This window comes from Rhipicephalus sanguineus, chromosome 8 (genome assembly GCF_013339695.2).
Source record: "Rhipicephalus sanguineus isolate Rsan-2018 chromosome 8, BIME_Rsan_1.4, whole genome shotgun sequence".
Classification (NCBI taxonomy): domain Eukaryota; kingdom Metazoa; phylum Arthropoda; class Arachnida; order Ixodida; family Ixodidae; genus Rhipicephalus; species Rhipicephalus sanguineus.
The window spans coordinates 51,978,091-51,999,196 of record NC_051183.1 but is presented as its reverse complement, the minus strand read 5'-3'; the positions used below and the strand labels follow the sequence as shown (position 1 = coordinate 51,999,196).

Below are 21,106 nucleotides of genomic sequence, written 5' to 3'. Positions count from 1 at the left end.
CCGACAATCGTGTGCAACCGGTTCCTTTGCGACGGAGCACAAGGGAACGGCGCCAACCTGATCGCCTTACTTATTATAGTTTCTAAAATTGTGTGTGAAGGAAGTGTTGTGACGTCAGTCGAGTAGCTGGCGTGTGTGCTCACAAGCTACTGATGCCTGCGCATGCGCCAAGAGATAGCGTGTGTATACATACAAGCAGCAGTATCGTGTGGGCGTGTATTCTGAGTTGTACTTCTTGTGTTGAGGCTGCCAGTGTGCGCCTCGAGAATAAACACGTTCTACTATGTGCCCGATGTCATGCTTCAACATTGATAAATGCGTTTTTTATCAGCATATGCGCATCTGCCTCGCTACAATGTTTAAATCAGTACGACTACTACGTCCACTACCGAAAAATCAATAAGTTGTCACATATGCTAATAATTGTTGTTTGTCGTAAACTACGTTGAAGTTCCCTGTCGATTGAATTTTTGACCCCCCTCCATGAATTTCCAGCACTTTATTTTGTATTGCACTTCCTGCGAGGTTGCCCCACCATCGACCAAGAGACGATGCCATATGAGGACATCATCATGCAACCTCATACTATATGACCTCATGAAAACGAATGAGAAGGCCACAGGTCACATCCGACGTAATTTTTCGTCACCTGGGATCAGGTGGTACTGTTTGGGTCATTCATGTTGACACATTAGCACCGACGGTCACTTTTTATGAGGCAGCCAATGCTTTTTCATTGATATATTGTCCAGCATACTTCATGGCATCCAATCTAACGGGATGCATAGTTTCGCTTTGAACACCTCTGTAACATTATATAAGTTAGTCGACAATTAACTTAAATAAATGAGATATTAGATGCCTGAATAGCAATCACACACGTGCACCTCCACGCGTGCAGCATTTACAAGTGACGCCCTATGCACGTGTATGCGCAGACAGGTTTACGTGTCTAGTTAATGGTAGGACTTTGTTCTCAACCTATTGTATGTCAAAAGAATGCTTGCATAAAAACAAGAAAACATATCTTCGTGAAGATTCGGAACGCAGGCAATCTGAGAAAAAGCAAAATAGCAACCCGCATGCGTAGAGCACAGTATAATTTTATTCAACAATTTGAACTTTTGTAGCAATCTGGACGTAGTCTCGTTAACCTCCCTGCCTCGCTTGTATACCCTTTCTCTCGCTCGCTTGACCTCTTGAATACATCTAGAAATACATTCCCTTAAGCGGGAGGTTTTCACGTGTTAGCCCATTGTTTATCCTGCAGAGAGGACCATATAAATTGTGAAGCTTCAGCACGCCAAGCATCCTATCTGCTGGCGGGACATCGAAAACTCAACATGAAAGTTCTCGTCCTTTCCTCTCTCTTCGGAATGGCTCTTTGCCAACAGTCATCAGAAGGCCAGTGTCCAGATTGGGCTAATGAAACAGAGTTCGGCGTCTACCAAAAGGCAAACAAGGTAGAGGCTATGCCGTCGCTCTCGATGTGTTGCGTTTATGTGCAAGCCTTTTAAACCGACCACGTGTTGCAAATAGTTTCGTGTATCCATATATTACAGTTATTCGTTTTCTTATAGTGCACTGGTCATGAACTTTGCCCACTCTTCTTGAATAATTATGTCTCTTGCCAACAAACGCTCAATAATTTTATTTCAAGACTACTGCTTTGTGAGACTGAATAGGTTCAGTACATTATTGTGATATTTTATTACCTAAAAGGAAAAAGCACGCGTACTTTCTTACAATTTTCCACAACGCCTTCTAGATAATATCACGCCATCCCCCATGCATGGTTGCGCTGAATCGTTTTTGAATTAGCAGCTAAAACATCTGTCTATTGATCGTACAACTCTGTGCTGTACACTTCTGATGCTTCCGTTCACCTACTATTACCTATCAAAGCTCCCACTGCTAGCTGTTCTTGGCGGTGGTGGGTTAACCACGTGTCGGCGCTAATGCTTCATAAAGCCCTTTATAGTGTTATTCTGTTTAGGCTGTTCGTATTCGCCGCATATGCTATCTCCTAGAAAACCACTAAAACGCTCCTAGGAGACAAAAGCGCGCACAGTGAGTCCTCAGTTTACAGCACACGAAACAGCAACGTATCCATTACCACCAATAGCAGAACGCCTTGTGGTAATGCAGTTGTAACGCAAAACAAGCTTATGTTCACACCACGTTGTTGCTTGTTCGAGTGCACATGATGTGGATGTGTTCGTTCGAATAAACTGAAACGGTCGCGCTTTACTCACACCGTCCGCAAGTCATTTACCTAGTTAATCATTGTCTCCCTTTATTAAACAGGCATAATTTGATTTTCAGAGTATCTATAATGTCTTCAGTGGAAGAAATCACAAGACGCAAATAGCATAAAGTGACAAAATGCGGTTGCAAAAATGTCAGTTTCGCTTGAAAGGTAGAGAACCGATATTCGTATATGCACAAAGAAGCTGTCGAAAGTTCGCAGATTTATCTACCGTTTGCGCAGCGCTACACGCCAGTGTAATAAATAACGATAATCATGGTGTTTCATGCATAAAAAACACGAACACTTTTTATTCGGCCACAACAAACACTCGCTTTCATAACTGTGGCGTGACGAACAGTGCCACTATAAGTAAAAAAAACACGTTTAGTTATTTCTCACTCCTTTGAAAAAGATTACATGCGTTTTTAGGCGCGCAGAAATCCGCGAATACTGACGGAGACAACCCCGTGAAGCGACTAGCTCGCTCAACCTTTGAAACCACTGATTGCTTAACAGCCGCTGCAATCGCGTAAGCAAACCAAGGCGGGCTGACTAAGGCTACTTTACAGATGGGTTTTGTAGACGCCACATCGTGCTGTTAACATTGGTGTTTTGTATATTAACCAACTAAACGAGCGGCGCTATGGTGGACGCGTGCGTCTGAAAACGGTTGGGTTGGTGTATTGGGTGTTTCATGACCTTAACAATTTACATCGCGGCATAGAAAAATAAGAAAACATTCATTTAACAGACCAAGCTGGTGGCGCCCATAAGTCTTACGTAAAATTGTCTGTAGAGGTGAACGCTTTTTCTTCAACACACCTCCCACGTTTGACGCGCTTACCTGGCGCCTGCGTGCCAGCGGGCACTTAACGCGGCACATCAGCCCATTGCGCAGGAACGTGGTGTGCAGAGGCACATTGTCTTCTAAATTGCCTCTCGCAGGTTGCTGTAGGCTCATAATAATGTGGCAACGTGCGCGGACCGCCACTCCACTGATGTCACCGCCCGCAATTTTTCGCTTAGAGAGTGAATGCAATGGCCATCGCCATAAAGGAACTAGCACATCACGTGTGTGCATTGTGCATGTTGCATTGCTGAATATATATACGGTGTGCCCCAGCTAACTCTCGGCAGAGCTTCGGCAAGCGATGGTGACGGATGGCCCTCCGCGACAGCCACTCCTGTCGCTCATCGCTGTCGCTCGTCGCTCGAAAATCGCGTGCATTTGGTTGGGCCTTTATTCGGCTGTACAGACGGCCAATGGGCATGGTCGTTTACTGGCAGTAAAGAAGTAATTACTTGAAGCAGTGGCTCGATTTAGAAAAAAAAATAGGGCCCAGTTTTAAATACATTGATTACCATTTGCCCTTTGCCCGGTTATTACTTCTAGAAACAGACTTTGGAATCATCAATACATTAACTCAAAGAAACCTGTTTAGATCATGAAAATTGCAGGAAATGCGATTGCTGGTGCAATGCGTGAAATTGCCGTATTGAATAATATATAGTTTTTCCGAAAGCATAATAATAAGTAAGCTGTAATGACTTCGCAAACCAAATGACCAATGTATTATCCCCTTGGAATCAAAATGATACATCTCTATAGATTCCAGGACTGCATCTCTGACGCTTTCCCCATGCTATATTACATTCCAACCAGCATTGCTCCTGTGCCACGAACCTTTGACGGAAGTCGGTTTTCAGATTTTTAAGGGAGGTAAACATATCGCAAGTTACCAGTGAAATAGAATTGTAGCGTAGGGCAATGTATCCAGAGAGGCTCATGTTACGATGGCACTATTTTGTATATGACATGTATCGAGGTCCTTCTGCAGGGGCTACTGACGCTATAAATATTACGCTGAAGCTGCATACGATTCGTTGGTGGATTTTTTTCATGCCCGGAAACTGGAAATCAGCAATATACTGAATAAAACAATACATTTACCTAGCGCACATGTATTAAAACCCTCGCATCTATGCTCCGAAGATGAATGTCTTAACCACTAGGTTACACTCCGATGCTTTCAGAAAGTGAATATATCTGCACTATTTTGAAGAAGTACTCCCAGAGAAAAACAACTGGGCCATCATAAATTTGCTGAGACAACCGCTGAACTCTGGGGCAAATGCTGTGGTGATTCTTGGTGCAGACAGTGCATGAGCGAACAAATACTGTGCACATACTTCTAGACAGAAATAAGCGACACACACATTCGACGCAAGGAGTTAGCGGTGCACTTGATCAGACTACCTGTGTGTCCTGACGAGATTGCGCTGCAGCCAGCCTTTATTAAAATTTTGCAATTTCTTCTTCATGATATGTTCCGGTCTGATGTTAGTCGAATTTCGTGCGCGCGAGCGGCCTCAGTTTCAATATCGCCATAAAAATTGCATGATGAATATTCCATACTCGTCTACATTTTAGGGGCGAAGCTCCTTAAGGCGGCACCCGTTCGTCCCTCGTAGTCGTAGTCGTAGTGCGTAACCAGTCTTACGCTTTGACCTCCAAGGTGGTGCCGGCGGGAGATTTTTCCTGCGCGTTGTTGAACAATAAAAAAATTCGCAGCGGTAGCTAAAAGCCGACTTCTTCTGTCTCTCATTCCCATTAGCAGCCATTCTTTACCTCCAAGGTAGTGCCTGGTGAGATTTCTCCCGTGCGTGATTAAACAATAAAAATTTTGTTCAAAACGCCGTTGATTGATGAAATAAACCAACGAAAGACGCCAGATGTTTTGTAAAAGCAAAACGGAAGAACGCCAGATGTTTCTAAAGAAAAACGAAAAGACGCCAGCTGCTTAACGAAAGACGCCAGATGTTTTCTAAAGTAATGGTTTTCTAAACAATGAAAATTCACAGCGTACATGTAAAATTAAAGTGAGCTGCAAGTCGTCATAACTCATCGAACCTTTAGTATAAACGCGCCCGATCTCACGTCGGTGATGATGTACTGGGCAGAATTCACGGAAGATTCACGGTTTACCGATGAACCTCCTCAGCTTCGCCCACTCATCATCATTCACTCCGTGGATATGCTGTGATTTTTTTTTACTCTTAAATATGGAATGCCAGCAAGTGTGACATGTATAACGCTACCATATAGACAACCTTTCTGCTGTTGATGATAAAAAGCTGATGAAGTTTTTCTAGCCTCTTGAAAGTAACCTAAGATGCGGCTGGTATTTCCGCCTCGAGGTAGAGCTCCAGTGCAAAGACGACAGGTGCTTTATTCTCCTAGCATTGTCCTAAAAGAGATACGTATATATTGAAAAAGAAAGACCCTGCATGTATTGAGAGCCACAAAACAATAAGCTGAGCGAGATAATGTTTTTTAATTGTTAGCAATGATCAGGTTATGATTGTGTGCACACATGGTACACCATGTCATTGCCTAAGCTTTCTTTTGATGCTGATTGAATACTACAGTACACAATACCTGAATCATAAAATGCACACACTAGATGTACAGAATGCGTGCAACGGGTGAGAAAATAGTTAATGGGCCAGGAAAGAATCTTTGCTCGTCGTGTCTTTCAACTCCGCAGTTCCTTTGGTATACATCAGCAGAATACAAGTTTCCTATTGCGTTTGAAAAACAAGGTCAGCGAATAATGTAGTATGTTGGATGATGGCCGCGGCGGCCACATTTAGATTCAATAAATTCAGGGCCTACATTGAAACGCCAGCTCGAGTAGACTGCGTTCCGCTCTTTCCCTAGTAGCACGCAATGTTGCCACAACGTTGAAGCAACTTTCTCAATGTGGCGGCAACGTTGTGTCAGCATTCGGTCTACTAGGGATGTTGGGCTCCAGTTGGAAAATAATTAACTTGCCATTGAAAAAAAAGTAGCTGACTATCCCGTAATAGACAGTAGAGATAAGCATGAAATGTCTACCGGTAAGGCAGATTGGTTGGTGATTATACTAGCGCAATTCTTGTGCATGCTCGCAAGGGCACATCCTCAATTTCAGTGCACTCCTCTATATAGACGTCATTGTTTGCTGTCGCTGTGCGAGCTCAATCTAGGACTTTGCCTAGCGTATGCGGCCGGTGTGGCCACGCCGGAACAGCAGCCCTGTGCGCTCCTCGCACCGTGCCTCATCTCTCGCTGCAAGTCGAGAGTACCACGATATTTTCTTGCCCATCGCTGCTGTTAAAAAGAGCTCGGGCTTGGTGCGGGCGTCTAGAAGAGCAGGTGTATGGTGTCCTATCTGCTTTTGGTACGTCACTACTGTAAATGGTAAATAAGCGCGTACAAGAAGTCAAAGCTTCACTGTTATTGTTCACTGTTCAGTGTTCACTTGTTCACTGTTCACTATTATTATTGCACACCTGCTCCTGACATAGGAGCAGGTGTGCGTAGACAAACGAAATGGTTGATAATGGCATCACTTCTGCGGTATGATAACCACTGCAGTTATCTAAAGGGTCTTTATCATAATCACCCTATTATACACTCGCTGCTGCACGAAGTCCACTTTCAGTAATTTCCAATTTACCATGTCTTTCGCGAGCTGCTTATATTTTATTCCTACGAATTTCTTGATATGAGTTTGCGACCCAACCCACTGCTCTCCCATGTTGCGTTTCCTCCTGGCTCTTGATATAATCGGATTAAATTTTTCTTTCAGAGTTTTAAAGCCAGTAAAACGAAACGGTTCCATCTGGTAAAACTGTCTACTAATGGTAGCCTATGGAGCAAAGAAACAACTTGCGTGAAGGTTACCGCAGTAGAGACATCTGTAGATGTTTTCAACATCACAGTGAGCTATAAAAACTCTAGTGTTGTGTAAGTACTGTTACTTTTATAAGGAGGGACTGCACAGAAGGACTGCATCTGCACCTAAGCGCATTGCACTCATGCTTACAACTCACTGTAGTTTCGTCATATAGAAGTAGTATTTATAAATTGCGGATATAATCATTAACTAAAATGACGTATTTCGACGATCATTACGAATATTGTTACATGACCCAAAATATTCATGGGAATGTAACTTTCGGGTGAGCACCGTGTGCGAGCACATTTGATTTGTGGGCATTTCAGAGTGTTGTGCAAGTGCTTCTACGCTTTCAAAGTTTCACCAGCCCATCTGGCGTATTCCGACAGCGACGGCCTTCCTGTGTGTTCGCGCGTGCGTTTTTTATGCAGCGTAAGCCGTTATGTGCTCACGATAGCCAGTTTTGGCGAAGTAGTTCTCCGCCGCCGCCGACTGTCACCATCGCAACTACGGCGTACATTTAAAGAAAAAAAATACAGGGTTCCAGGCGGATTCAAACCCAGGCCTTCTTTTTGGCAATCAGGTTTTCTAACACAGTAGCGCCAGTGCTCAAAGTTTTCTCGGAAAAAGAAGCTATACAAGCGTCATGTATCAAGAATAAATGCTTTGCCAATGTAATCTTGCGAATAAAGAAGGAGAGGTGCAAAATAAAACACGGACGTAAAGAACAGACTGACAACACAGGCGCACACTCCCAACTAGGAGTTTATTGAAGAGGCAACACATAAAAAACATACAAGTTGGGATGTCAACCAGCCCAAATGGCGGTTTTGCTACAATACTCCAATGTAATGTCTCGTGGCAGTATAATCGCACCATGCGTCACATCCTGTGAATGGTTTGATGCTTCCCACCCAGCAGAACGGGATCAGCAGTAATTTTTCAACATCGTCATCATCATCTTCCAGAGTAACCACAAACGGTGCAACTATATGAGAAGGCGCGCATATTGCCATAGTAGCGCGCAGTCGGTACATCGCTACTTTGTAAAATGCGGTGAATTAATGCGTAGTGGACACCTCGCAACTGTACTTGGAGGCGCCCTGAGAGACATGTAGATAGATAGATAGATAGATAGATAGATAGATAGATAGATAGATAGATAGATAGATAGATAGATAGATAGATAGATAGATAGATAGATAGATAGATAGATAGATAGATAGATAGATAGATAGATAGATAGATAGATAGATAGATAGATAGATAGATAGAAAAGTGAAACACGAAAGTGAAACGTGTCTTCACAGAAGTAGTTGATTGTTTATAGTGCATCGGTATATGACAGCTTGTACAACGTCTACTGTTGTTTGGCAGATATAGCACCGCTTGATGTGGACGCAATCACGTTGACGCCTAGTGGCAATATCCGTACCGACGACTAACACTCATGATCATAATTTAACATACGTGGACACCGCATACTGTGAACCTCGCGCAAATATGGCATCAACAAGCACGTAATAAACACTGATACCCGATCTGCGCTCCTTCAAAGCGCCGTGAAACGCGAAGAGCAACGCCACGCGCGTGGTGTCTTCCCTCATGCCTGGCCTTCATTTCTCACACGGCGAGCGGGGAACATGCATAGCATTCTATAGGAAGGCGGTACAAAAGTGAAAGTGAGGATGAGGAGGGGGCAAAATAGGAGGGAGACGGTAAAGCATAGTATAGCCCCGTATAGTATAGTTGAACATTGGAGAACATGGGAAAGGCGGAACATGGGAGAGGCCTTTGTCCTGCAGTGGGCGTAGACAGGCTGATGAAGAAGAAGAAGAAGATGATGATGATGAGTATAGGTGAACAAGGAGGTGGGAAGAGGAAGTCAGGGTGAGGAGGACTGATATTAGGGTGAGGTAGGGCGATAGTAGGATGTGAGAGGGTAAACCATGGCATAACCATGTACATAACCATAACCGTAGCACAACGTGTCTTCCACAAACTGTAGAAGCCCACATGCATAATGATGTTTAGCGCATGCCTGCAAAACCGAAAACGTAGCTTACTGAAGTAGAGAAAATTTACACCATCTGCCGCTAAAGGAAACCATGTACGGATGCGAAGCAGCGGGGAGATGGTTTGCTTGAGCGGGAGCTGGTGTAATTTTCTTTTCTTGCGTTCTCGAGCCTGTGCTTTCCTCTGGCGTAGACTCAGCAGTGTCTTCCAGTCTCCATTCTGCGTTGAACTGCCGGCGTCCGAAGTATTCGACTCCCGCAAAATCGCAAGATCATGTGCGTCTGCCTCTGCAGTCCATGTCATTGTTGCCGTCATGGGATTTTTCAGCGGGGGAAGGAGAGCCGAGCGCCCCGCGTCTAGAGCCACAGAAGCAGAGGCGGCCATCGGCCGTTGGTGCCACGTCAAGACGCTGGAGGCGTCGCTGCTGCCTACTCGTCGCAGGAGAGAATGAGGCGCGCGAGAGGGGGAGCGGACAGAGGGAGAGGGCAGAGGAGGAGAAGAGAGGGGAGAGGTGGAGGAGGAGTGGAGAGGAGGTGTGTGGAGAGGGTTTGCGAATGCGCAGTAAGGGTTGTCACGCCTCACACCACCACCACCGGATTGAACTCCGCCATATGCTGCTTCGCATCTAAAAGACGCGTAGCCACCAAGAAGGACTTCATAGAGCACAAAATATTGGGTTCACATCTTTTAGGCGAGGCTTTTGTAACTCAGAGATTTCGGTGGCGGCGTCGTACGCGAAAGACACAGCGCCGCCAAGTGTACAGATATCCGTCCTTCAGCTGTGCGCTGGTCAGATACTTGTTAGTATGCGCCGTCTTCCTATAAATTATGCTTTCTTCATTGCTGGCTTGTCGGCGATCAGCCGTTTTTCATATGACAGTGTGATCTCTTAGAGAGGTGACCATGTTGTATTGCTTATGCTTACTCTTCAAAAACGGTCACTACTTCTTAAAAGCTCTGGCTTTCAGATGTCTGGCGTGAACATCATGTGCAACTTTCTTTTATTTGTTTGTCGAAAGAACTGCCGCTTTGAAGTCTTATAATAGCATGGGGAGCATTCGCCCATCGGCGTTTATGTTAGATACTAAATACTCACACAGAACGAACGCTGTGGATGTTACTTCTTAGTCTCTGTCTTTTAGCGCTGCATCGAGAACTAAATACTCTAGTTGTGGGTGACATGTGCCAGTAATAATATCCACAAAATATGATATATATGTAAGCAGCGCTCAGATCTCGATGAGAGGAGCACATTGTTTTTCTGGCTTGTTTACCCTTAAGTACACAAAAGTCAATGTAGCGAGTTCAAGTTCTCATGGAGCTTATATGTTAACCACTGTAGGATGATAATGATCGCACCGTATCTTCTATACTCATTTTACGCAAAATAACCAGTATCATGAGAGCAGGTCTTGATGTTGTCTGAAATCTTTTTATTGATTTCACTCATTTGTAGTTGGTAGCGCGCTATTCAATGTGGTTCTTGTGATGGTTCCTCCAGCATAAAATCGGTGATGATGAGAACACCGCTACAGTGAAATGGGCTGCATCCGGATGGGAAAGGAATGAAAACAGGCGCACGCAGCAGACTAGAAAACACTGCGGGGTGTAGCTCATTCGTGTTTTTATTTTCATGTAAGGGTATTGTCCGCAAGGCACAATATAGCTGGTTGCTGCTCAGCTTTTTGACGAATCCCCTGATTTCTATTGGTTTATTCTGCACTTGATCTGCATGTTACCCCCAAAAGTTTGAGGATTATGCTCTGCGATGGAACTAAAGCAAGTTTAATGCAAATGCATACATCCACTCCATGAAAATATCACAAAAACGTTAAGCTGCCTGTTAGGGTGGAAATAAGAGTGATGAAATATGAAAGTGATGCAGAAACAAATGGGTGTGACACTAGACATAGATTCGATGAATAATCATTGAATGGGGGTGTCGCTGGAGTCAACGTTTCTATGAATGGATTTACAACATTTTGACAAAAGCACTTGTCTTCGTCAAGGCAGCAACTGAGTTCATGAAGACAATTCCTTTTGGTGGAAACGTTCGTTGAAACGACACCCCCTATTCAAGAGTTTTTCATTTAATCAAGCTTGCGCCTCTTTCGCTCCTTTTGCGCTGTTTAGGAATACATGTGCGATACTACCGCAACGCATCACGGGTTATTCTAGACAACTATACTGACGTGGTATTTTCAATTTGCGAAAGGAGTAACCAGCCTAAACTGTCATCGTTGACGTGCGGAAGTAGCAGTTCAGGTATATTCAGCGCTTGCTTTTGAGAGAACCTAGTAGAGGATACATATTTAGTACTCATTGGGATCGGAATATTTGCAGACATAAGTGATTTGCTTGCTTCTTGTTAATTAGTGCAGTGTGCTGTCTTACCGATACACCCTTAATTTCCAGGCAAACCGCTTTTTCAACCGCGACTCTATTGAATGTGTACAACTACACTGGCAAGAAGAATGGCTTCAGGAATGAACCACATGGTATGCGCCTGTTCGTAAAGTGCTTGGCATCCTTTCAAATCGAGCATCATTTTTTAGGAGCTGGCTCGCCAGGTTCTTGGGCTTGGGCGAAGTCCCGCGCCGTAACCTTAGTTCCAGAGGCGACCGTTACAGGCGCAGCTTGCGCGAAAGAGAAGTCTTCTTCCTCTTGTTCTTCGAGCGCCTTGATGACGATAATAACGCAGGCAAAACCACATCTAGCATAGTCAACTGTATCATGCGCCACTCACTCCTCTCTAGCAGTGCGCATCGATACTAATAACATGAACGAAGAAGACAAGGCGGTGTAGCGGAGGGCTCTCAAGGCAGCACTGTGGGCTCGCCGCCAAGACCCTGCGGTGAGAGCTCGCGAGGCCGCAGAGAGATGTCAGCGTCGTGCGGGCCTCGAGATACAATCCCGCGAAGCCGAAGCAGCGCGGAATCGGCGGCAAGTGAACCTCGAAGAGGTACGGGCGCGGGATGCAGCGGCCAAGCGCCGACAGCGGTCGCTACCTGAAGTTGGTGACGTGGACGCGCGCTTCAAGCTTGATTTCCTTGACCACACGCTCGGCCACAGCTGCAAGGTCTGCGACCGCTTGTGGTTCGACAACAACCTCACCACAATAGATACTATAACAACGTGTCACGTCTTTATATGACAGTAGATGCATTGTACGGAGCATTCACGGTTTACCGCGATGATCTCCGAGCCAGCTCCTCGACCATCATTCACTTCGTGGATATGGCACGATTGTTTGTGGAATTCCAAACCTGAATGCTTCTGTTTTCGTTGAAATACACCTTATTCGTTTCTTTTCACAATTTTACTTGATGTATACTCGCTGTACTTCTTGTATCTTCTTGTACAAACTATGCAAGTACAATCAGACTGTTTGTCCGTTGCTCTAGATTGAACACTATTCTCTTCTAAAGTGAAGCCACATAATTTCGCAAGCCGCTGAATCACTATCACAATTTTCTCGTCCAACGTCAAGCTATCGTTCTGCGCATAGATGTAAAAGATGAAGTGGGCAGCCAAAACTATGCAAGCTTCCTTGCGGCAGGGCTCTGAAGGCTCAAAGAGTGTTACTTACAAAGAAGCACTCAGAACATTTATTATAGCACAATAACGATCTGTAGCACTGAGCATAAAGTTCACGCCCCGTTTGAAGGCATTGTACAATACTCGAACAAGAGATATGTTAGGCATCCGAATTTGTACTGTAAAAAGTCGCTTAACTTGGTTGTAAATGTAGGTGATCAGGCGAAGTTAAAGCAAGAGGTGTGCACTCACCGCTACACTAATCTCTTTGCTGTAGAACTGTAAATACTCAACTTGTGCTGCTTACTAAGAAATCCTCAAAATACGTATTCATAGGAAGGAAGTAGGTGTAGCATTGTTCATACACGCGCTACTGTTGCCAACTACATACCACGCCTTGCATAAATACGTTTGATATTCGACTTCGTGCAGTAAAAATTGTCTAACTGCAAAGTATTGACAGTTTTACCCTCTGATATTGATGATTTATCAGACGACAGGGACAGGAGTTCCGTTGTGATGTTGCTGATCATATTAGCGCAACGGCCGAAAATACACCTAAGGCAGGAAGAAAATAACATATACCGTTGTTCAAACGCCATGCTTAATTTCAGGATTCATGTGGCAGCTCACGGGTTATACATTTGGAAATAGTTCATTCGAATAAGCAAGCGTTTATTCAACGATGGTCCACCGAATAAGCACGCGTACTGAAAACGCTGTGTGAGTAATATGAATGAACACTAAGTAGGAAATATTTTCCATAAATCTTCTACAGCATCTCTCTTTCATATCTTGGGGGTTTCAAATACGATGCACACAAGCCCTTTTACCTCTTCATTCCAGTATGTTCTGGTGATTGGCCAGACATAGACAGTTATTTATTTCCCATTGTCAGGTATAAGGCATCGCTACTCTACTTTGACTGTAGCTAAAAAACGAGAATTGTTCATTTTATGTTACTTCGCACAAACCTTAGACTTAAAAGCGAGTGAATGGGAGCCAGTTGGTGAGAATCCCTGGTTAAAAACAGCGCGAAGAAGACGCGGACAAGAAAGAACAGGACTAGCGCTAGTCCTGTGTTCTTTCTTGTCCGCGTCTTCTTCGCGCTGTTTTTAACCATGGAAGCTTAGACTGTACCTCCTTGACAACAGTGTGTAAGCTTATACCCCTGCGTCATTTCAACAGCATGTGAAATAATGTTTAAATTATTCGCAGCAACTGATCACACTGCATGATGGTAGCGCCTCAGTTGTTCTTGCAAGGAAGAAAGGCGGAAATCGTTAATGCGCGCTGTTAGCCTGGCTATCTCTCACTCGGCTAAAATGTTCTCACCATAGCAAACACTTTGCGACGTGTTTTGAAGGACTTCTGAGATAACGCTTTGCAAAGTGCAACACCATGTCGGTAATAAAAAACATGACTTTGTTTTTGCGTCACATATGTTTAGGTGGGTCCGGGAATTCTACATACGCTCTCACTTTCTCTAACTACGGAGGCTGCAGTGTATACTATGGTACAAAAGGCAACGTTGCACCTGCCAAGGGAGAGGGAAGTATGTATCGATAGCGTTATTAGATGTGACAATATTGTGCAATCTTTTAAAGAGAGGCGTTTTACCGCGTGCATGAGTGTGCCCTAAGCATTAATTCTGGCATATTGATATGTAATAGCATAAAGTGCCACTTTCCTATATGGGGCGACTTGCGAAGCATCACTGATCTTTGTTTGAATATTCCCGAATGGCTTTATTGGAATTGCAATGTTCAATAACGTTTCCATAGATGCCAAACACAACAATATCAGCATAGCAATATAATCATGTCTGTTTTTTATATTACCAAAAAACACCAAACCAATTCCTAACTACTGGCTAGCCGAAGCCATAAATTATCTGGTAGGGTCATAATAATGAGTAGTAACCAACAATAATGCCTTGTGCTTCTGCAACGACTGCTATGTTTCAATGATATGCAGAAAGGAACTGCTAAAGTGGCATCTTACATGATTTCGCAAGTGGAGAGCGCATAAAAACACTCATATCAATTTATTTGTGGCATGAGTAAAGGCCCATACCATGGCAATTATTTACAAAGAGCTCTAACATAATGCTGAGGGGTACAGTTTAAAAGATATCAGTCCTTCAGTCGTTATTCCAGAAATATTTTTGAACAATCGAGCAGAAAGTGAAAACCGATTTCTATGATAATTCTGATTACTGCTTAAAAAGTGGATCTATGGTTTAATATTTCAAATGTGCACAATTTGTTGCATTTTCCAAAATGGCTAAGAAGTCAAATAAGCATCAAGTGGCAGCACACGCTAGAAGCAAATATACTCGCCACTACCTAATTCATAGGATGAAATAAAAACTTTTCAGCCATAGTAATCTTTCACGAGTCAGTCCGCCAGATTTTTTCCGTCGTACATCCGTGTGAAGCAAGGACAACACAAGGTCAACTAACGATCATCTACCACTCCTTGCTTTCCCTTCCCTGTGTCAAGTGCCCAGCTCAATCACCATGGCAAAGAAGCATTCCTTTTCCAATATAAGAAAGGAATTATCCCCGCGTGTAATGCACCGGTCTTCCCGCTGTCTGGGTCATCGGGACTACGACGGCAATTTGAGATGCCGTTATCCCAGCAGTAAACACACATATTTTCAGTTTCTTAACAAATAAATAAACGTCAGTGCACTCTGTCCTCTCAAGTCGACAACCCCTATTCTTCACCAGCAATATTTTCCAGAAAGTGTGATAGCCACCTCAGTGTTACGACAAACCTCCGAAACTGAACGATTCCATCCAAGCTAAAGCATTTGAACAGCGTCCATATGGTTGCACGCATGGCCACCGACACCAGCCTAAAACTTCCTTTGGTCAGTCGTCGAGTAGTTGATGTGAACTAGGCAGTAGACGTTGACCACCCATGCGCGTCGGGCAAAGACATCCTCAATAACTAGCATTCTAGATCGCGGAAAGTCGCGTGTAGCACCTATCAATATTTTAAAGGCAAATTCCGGCGCGCTCTTCCTGCCTCTCCCAAGGACTAATGGTCGTGATCAGGTGTCATCACAGGGGGGCGTGACGCCCTGTGATCACATAAGCCTAAGCACAAGCCACAAAGTATGGCTGTTTCTTGCGCGAGGAAATAACGAGGGAAGGGATCCAGGGGAGCTGAGCTCCCCTGGACCCCTTCCTTCGTTATTCCTCGCGCAAGAAACTGCCATACTTTGTGGCTTGTACTTAGACATGAACCGACTAGCCCAGCAACGTGTACTTCTAGATCACATAAGCGGCGCGGAGGATTCCTACGGCAAACTACGACATGATCTTTCGGGAAATATAGCCGCAATTAGACAACCTATCTTCTTGTGTGCCAGGTGTCGTTATTTTAAGCGTTTGCCTGTCAGTCTGGTGGACTTGTAAGGCATATATTTTTGTCGCTTTCAGCTGCGAGCACCACGTGTTCTGGGCGCCCCATTCTAATTTTGTGCGCACTAAGGCGCAACTTTCCAGTCTAAAACCAAAAAAAAAGCTTGTGATGAAAAATTCGTAAACGGGGGTATCCTGGCATCTTCGTTTCGACAAGCGGACTTTTCTCCAGGGCTGCAGCTAGTTTCCTCAGCGCGAGTGTGTATATGCTTCGTTCCCTCTTAACCCAAACAAAGGAGGAAGAAAGCGACCTTGCGAAAGTGGGGCTGAGGATGGGTGCGAAGGAAAGGCCGGCGTGTCGAATTGGGTGAATAAAAAGGAAAAAGGAGTAGTCCGTGTCAAAGAAATAACGCGGGGGACCTGGAAGGGGTGGGGCGCAGATGCTTCAATGAATTATGGTTATCAAGGAAGCACCAAATGACAATTATAATTTCACGAGGATAAGCACGGTTAAAAATTCCTTTAAGAGTGTTCCTTCTAGAAAGAATTCAAGTCCCCTTGTCGAAACATCGGCTCCAGAACATTCCCTACTCACGAATTTTCCACAAGCTCCGAGTCTGTCTTTCACGGCCTCCGGAAACTAAGATTTAGGAAAAAATGTTCCACGAAGAGAAACCTTATGCTGCATTGAAGAATATAGTGGCGAACGAAGTCGATGCGTAGTGGGGCGCATTCACCGCCGCAACTGGGACAAAAGTGGCTGCGAGCCATGAACGCGTGATGGCGGGACCTTCACAGCCGCCGCCGTCATGCACTTGTTACAGTGCTAGGCTGCTGACACGCAAGGCGGGGGATTGATTCCGGCTGCGGCTGTCACATTTGGAGGGAGGCGAAGTGCTCGAGGGCCGTGTTAGAGTGGAAAGTTGAGCAAGTTGATACGGATTCACGATGATAGACATCGCATAAGACAGTGGACGGGTGGAGAAAAAAACAGGAGTGGCGCTGTCCTGTCCTGTCTTCTTTTCTACTCATTGCTTGTCTTATGAGCTCTTTATCAACATGAGGAGGTGAATGAATCTCAGGTAGTCGAAATATATCGAGGTCTCTAATATGACATGTCTCATAATCATATCCCGGTTTAAGCCCGTAAAAACCAGAAATTAGTTTTTTTTTCACATTGCAGCAGCACTATAGCTTCGCAGTGAAACCATTTCGCTTGACCCAACAATGCTGAGCTCGCAGGCGCCATCTCGTGAATATTGACCAGACTTAGCCGCGAAATGGGTCACTTAACAGATATGGCTTGATGTGTCGTCGCCGCTCCACATTATCATAATAGCATTCGAAGAAGGTTATGCATCGACCTCCACTGACTAAATGTACCTGAAAGCAAAGCTCTTCTGCCCCGCATGTTTCACACATGATTCAGCTCTATGCACTTCTTTTAATTCTTGCGAATGGCCTGAAGATTGGCTGTTGCCAATCTCGTACACTGCTCGTTCGCAGAAAATAAGAATTTCGGTTTAATTCGTTATGCGAAATGCTTTGGACTCGTCAGAAGACGTATGCTGCAAGTACTGTAAAATATAAATACAGTAAATCTAGTTAGCCTACGACTCCAAATGTATACATGGCTAGAATATGATTTACATGATTTCAAATTCCATAACCATAAAATAATTTGAATCTGGAACTAATGGTTAATTCATGTTTCAGGTTACGAACTGTGGGTGGTCGAGGGAAAACAAGGCCACGTTCCAGCCTGTTGCGATTTTCTGTACAAATATCTGACATTGGGCATGAAAACACGTGCACTGTACAGCAAAGACTGTGAAATTCAAGTCTCGAACGGAACAGGAGCAATAGAAACGAAATGCTGACACATAAAGTGTAATGTAGAGAGCTACAAATGTAGTTTGCTAGTTTAGCTAATAAAAATTGCTCACAAACCTGCGAAGTGCAAATATCAGTTTTGGGTTTGTAATAACTATGCAGGTATTCTTCTTTTAACTCTACGGAATGGAAGAAAAACAATAACTGTATTTTAATACTCTCTTTGACAAATGAGAGATTCGATCACTTATTAAAGTGCCGCCCATATGCAAGACAAAAAACCAGCCATGCTGTGGTGTGTATCTCATAAAAATACATCAAAGATGCTTTGCACAAATATCAGTCGCTTTAATTTCCAGCTTTGGCAAACGTGCCATTCAAAGCTTGATTCTGTTACTGGTCACTGCAAGACATTCAAATTATTGGAGTTTTTGGATCATACGAGAGCGGAAACGTTTTGAAGCCGCCAAGGTCGATAGCATATTATTGACCATCAGTTTATTTGTCCCCCTATCAGAGCAGCAGCACTGTCGTGCAAAAACCAACCTGATATACCATCTCCATAACCGCAAAAGCGCTGACCAAGACTGTGGCTGTGTATAGTGTCACGCGGGCTCCTTTGGCTGCTGCATCACAAGCGCGGGCGGTGGTGCTGTGGCTGTCATCGTTGCCGTATTCATTGCTTTGGTCCTATTGGGCAGACACCCGTTATCTGGTGGTAGACCTTGTTGCCTGCAGCTAGCTCGCTGGTGGTGGTTTGCGTCGATGGCTTCTTCGCGAGTTCGTTTGGCTTCACGGCTTAACGGGGGCATCTGGAACATAACCGAACAGCACCTCCACTAGATGTCTCGTGGTCGGGACGTCGATGGAGGCAGTATTCGGCGTTTGTAAGATGAAACTCTTTCTTTGGGCGAACTTGTTTTCGCAAAAAAGAAGGACAGTGAAAGTGCAACGACAGCCGCGCTAGACAATCGTCGGGCGTCGAATAATATGCCTAGTGGTAAGGCGCTTGGGTATTTTTACATGTGCTATCAAATCTTCCAGCGTTATCGCTGAAGGCGGCGTAAATACCAGACTAATCTTCAATGTTCACGTTGTGCGGTTAATGTTACCGGAAAGTTCTGAATAATCTGCAAGGTCTCCAGTCATTCGGGCGCGCTTGTGCAAGGCAGTAGTCACACATGTAACGGGCTGCTTAGATAAAACGTAGAAAAAAAGGAACCCACGTGGCATTACTCAAAGTACAACAATTATTGGCGCAGACAGGCGTCGGGCGTCCAATAATCTGCCAAGCGCTAAGGCGCGTCGGCCTTTATACATGTTCCCTCGAATAGTGTTTCTGCTTGCCCCGAAGCCTGAGAGTGTAGTTCCCAGGTGGCAACCTTAGTCCAAGGCATCCTTCCTCACTGGTTATCCAATGCGCACCTGGGAGTTGGCTTTTACAGCGAAAGCTGTTATGAGATCATTTCACCGGCCGTTTTTGGCGCCGTAGTTGTCCGCCGCCGCCGCCGCCGGTGTCCGTAACCAGTATCGCTCGAAATAAGAAAAAGTCACAGTTTCGCCGCAACGGCGAAGCAATGATTGCGATAGCAATAAATTGTAATGTAACGCGAAGAACGGAAAGCAGCTCGAAATTGCCAGCGCGTCGCTCGAGCCCAAAGGACGCACGAAAAGAACGCACACAGGACGAGCGCGAACTAATGCGTGACAGCTCGACACTTGAAGCGCACTGCTCAAACATAAAGCAGGACGCACGAAACGAACGAAGAGGTACACACAAGACGAGCGCGAACTAATTGTCACAGTTGTTACTTATTTCTGTTTGAACAGCGCGCTCCTTTCGCAAACGCGGCCGCTGCAGCGAGCGAAGCGAAGCACCCCACCGGCCGCCCCTTTCCTTGAGATATGCGCACGAAAGTGACGACGCCCTGTAGAGCGAAGAGGAACGGCGTTCGCAGGGGCGGGGCGACGATCTTTAAAGCGCGCCACACGCGCGCACGTCGCGCCATCTATGTGGCCAATAAGAAAGCATGCTGAATTACATGGTGCATATAAATAGGTTGCCGTTAGCAGGCTGAGAGACGGTGCTGTCGTGGCCTAACGTCTAACGCGGCGGGCTGCAAAGCGTGAGGTCGCCCGTTCGATTCCGCGCGTCGGAAAGAATTTCTTAATTATTTTTCTTTGTGCCCTTTCTATATATATATACATACTTATACGGTGAATGACGGCGACGGGGACGGATATTTTCCAGCCGAGACTGTCCGTATAATTGCTATCGCAATAAAAAAAACGAAGTAAAAAAATTCCAGGATGGAACGAGGTTCGAACCTGGGCCCTCTGCGTGGGAGCCCAGTATTCAACCTCTGAGCCATGCCGGTGCTTGAAACTGCTTTGCAAAAAGGTCCTATGCAGGCTTCATGTCGGGAAGGAACCACATTAGCATATGCAATATAGCGTGGTAGAAGAGTAAAATAAGCACCAAGCGTCGCACAACACGAATTCTGTAACCAGGCGTCACACAATGCGAATTGCGCGACAAGTAGGTTGTTGAATGCTTCCAACCCATTACAAAGGGCTCTGCCATAATTCTTCATCGTCATCAGGCACAGCATCAACAAAGTGCGCATAATGCCTTACATGCGTTTAGCAGGTACCAACGCTCTCCGTAGAATGACGAAAAATGGCACAGTGGCTGCTGCGCTACTTCTAAAAAATTACAATGATTTATAGCGTAGTGGGTTACTCGCAAGTGCACTTGCATTGGTTGCCAAGGAAGCCCATAAGCGCATGATCCATTTCCTCGGGGTCTCAGTAAAGTTCTTCGCCCCTCCCCCCCGTCTCTCTCCCACGTCAACGTATGTTATACAGCATGACGGGAGAGGGAAGTAGCGACTGGGCGTCACCCAATGCAAATTACATAACTGGTGGGCCGTTTAAAGATTCCAACCCTTTACAAAGGGCTGAGCCATAATTCTTCATCGTCATCAGTCGTCGTGTCAACAAAGTACACATAATGCCTTACATACGTGTAGCTGATGCCTCGCTTCTCCGCAGAATGACGAATAATGGCTTAGTAGGTGCTTCCCAACTTCACAAAAATTGTGATTTATGGCGTAGTGGGTACCTTTCTAGTGTACTTGTATTGTAGCCCCAAGAGAGCTTACAACGGGCTCTAGAAACGCCGCTCTTCCAGCTTTCGCTGTGACTGTGCTGCGGTTTCAACGCAGGCCTGGCCTTTTTTGTTCTCGTAGCCGACGAACCATTCCAAAATTTGACATTGGGCACGTGTTGGTCACTTATACATTTCCGTCGATGCATTCCGTAACTAAATACCAAATGCACTGCATTCCGTATTCAAATTACGCTTGCTT

At 45.0% G+C, this 21,106-nt stretch overlaps 1 protein-coding gene across 1 annotated transcript; it reads left to right on the top strand.

Moving 5' to 3' along the window:
- Positions 1–1,301: 1,301 nt before the first annotated feature.
- LOC119401882 (male-specific histamine-binding salivary protein-like) lies at positions 1,302–17,840 on the top strand. Its single transcript, XM_037668891.2, has 4 exons — positions 1,302–1,463; positions 6,886–7,043; positions 11,407–11,489; positions 17,619–17,840. The coding sequence occupies exons 1-4, from the start codon at positions 1,344–1,346 to the stop codon at positions 17,780–17,782; spliced, it is 525 nt and encodes a 174-aa protein (XP_037524819.1). The 5' UTR covers positions 1,302–1,343; the 3' UTR covers positions 17,783–17,840.
- Positions 17,841–21,106: the final 3,266 nt, after the last annotated feature.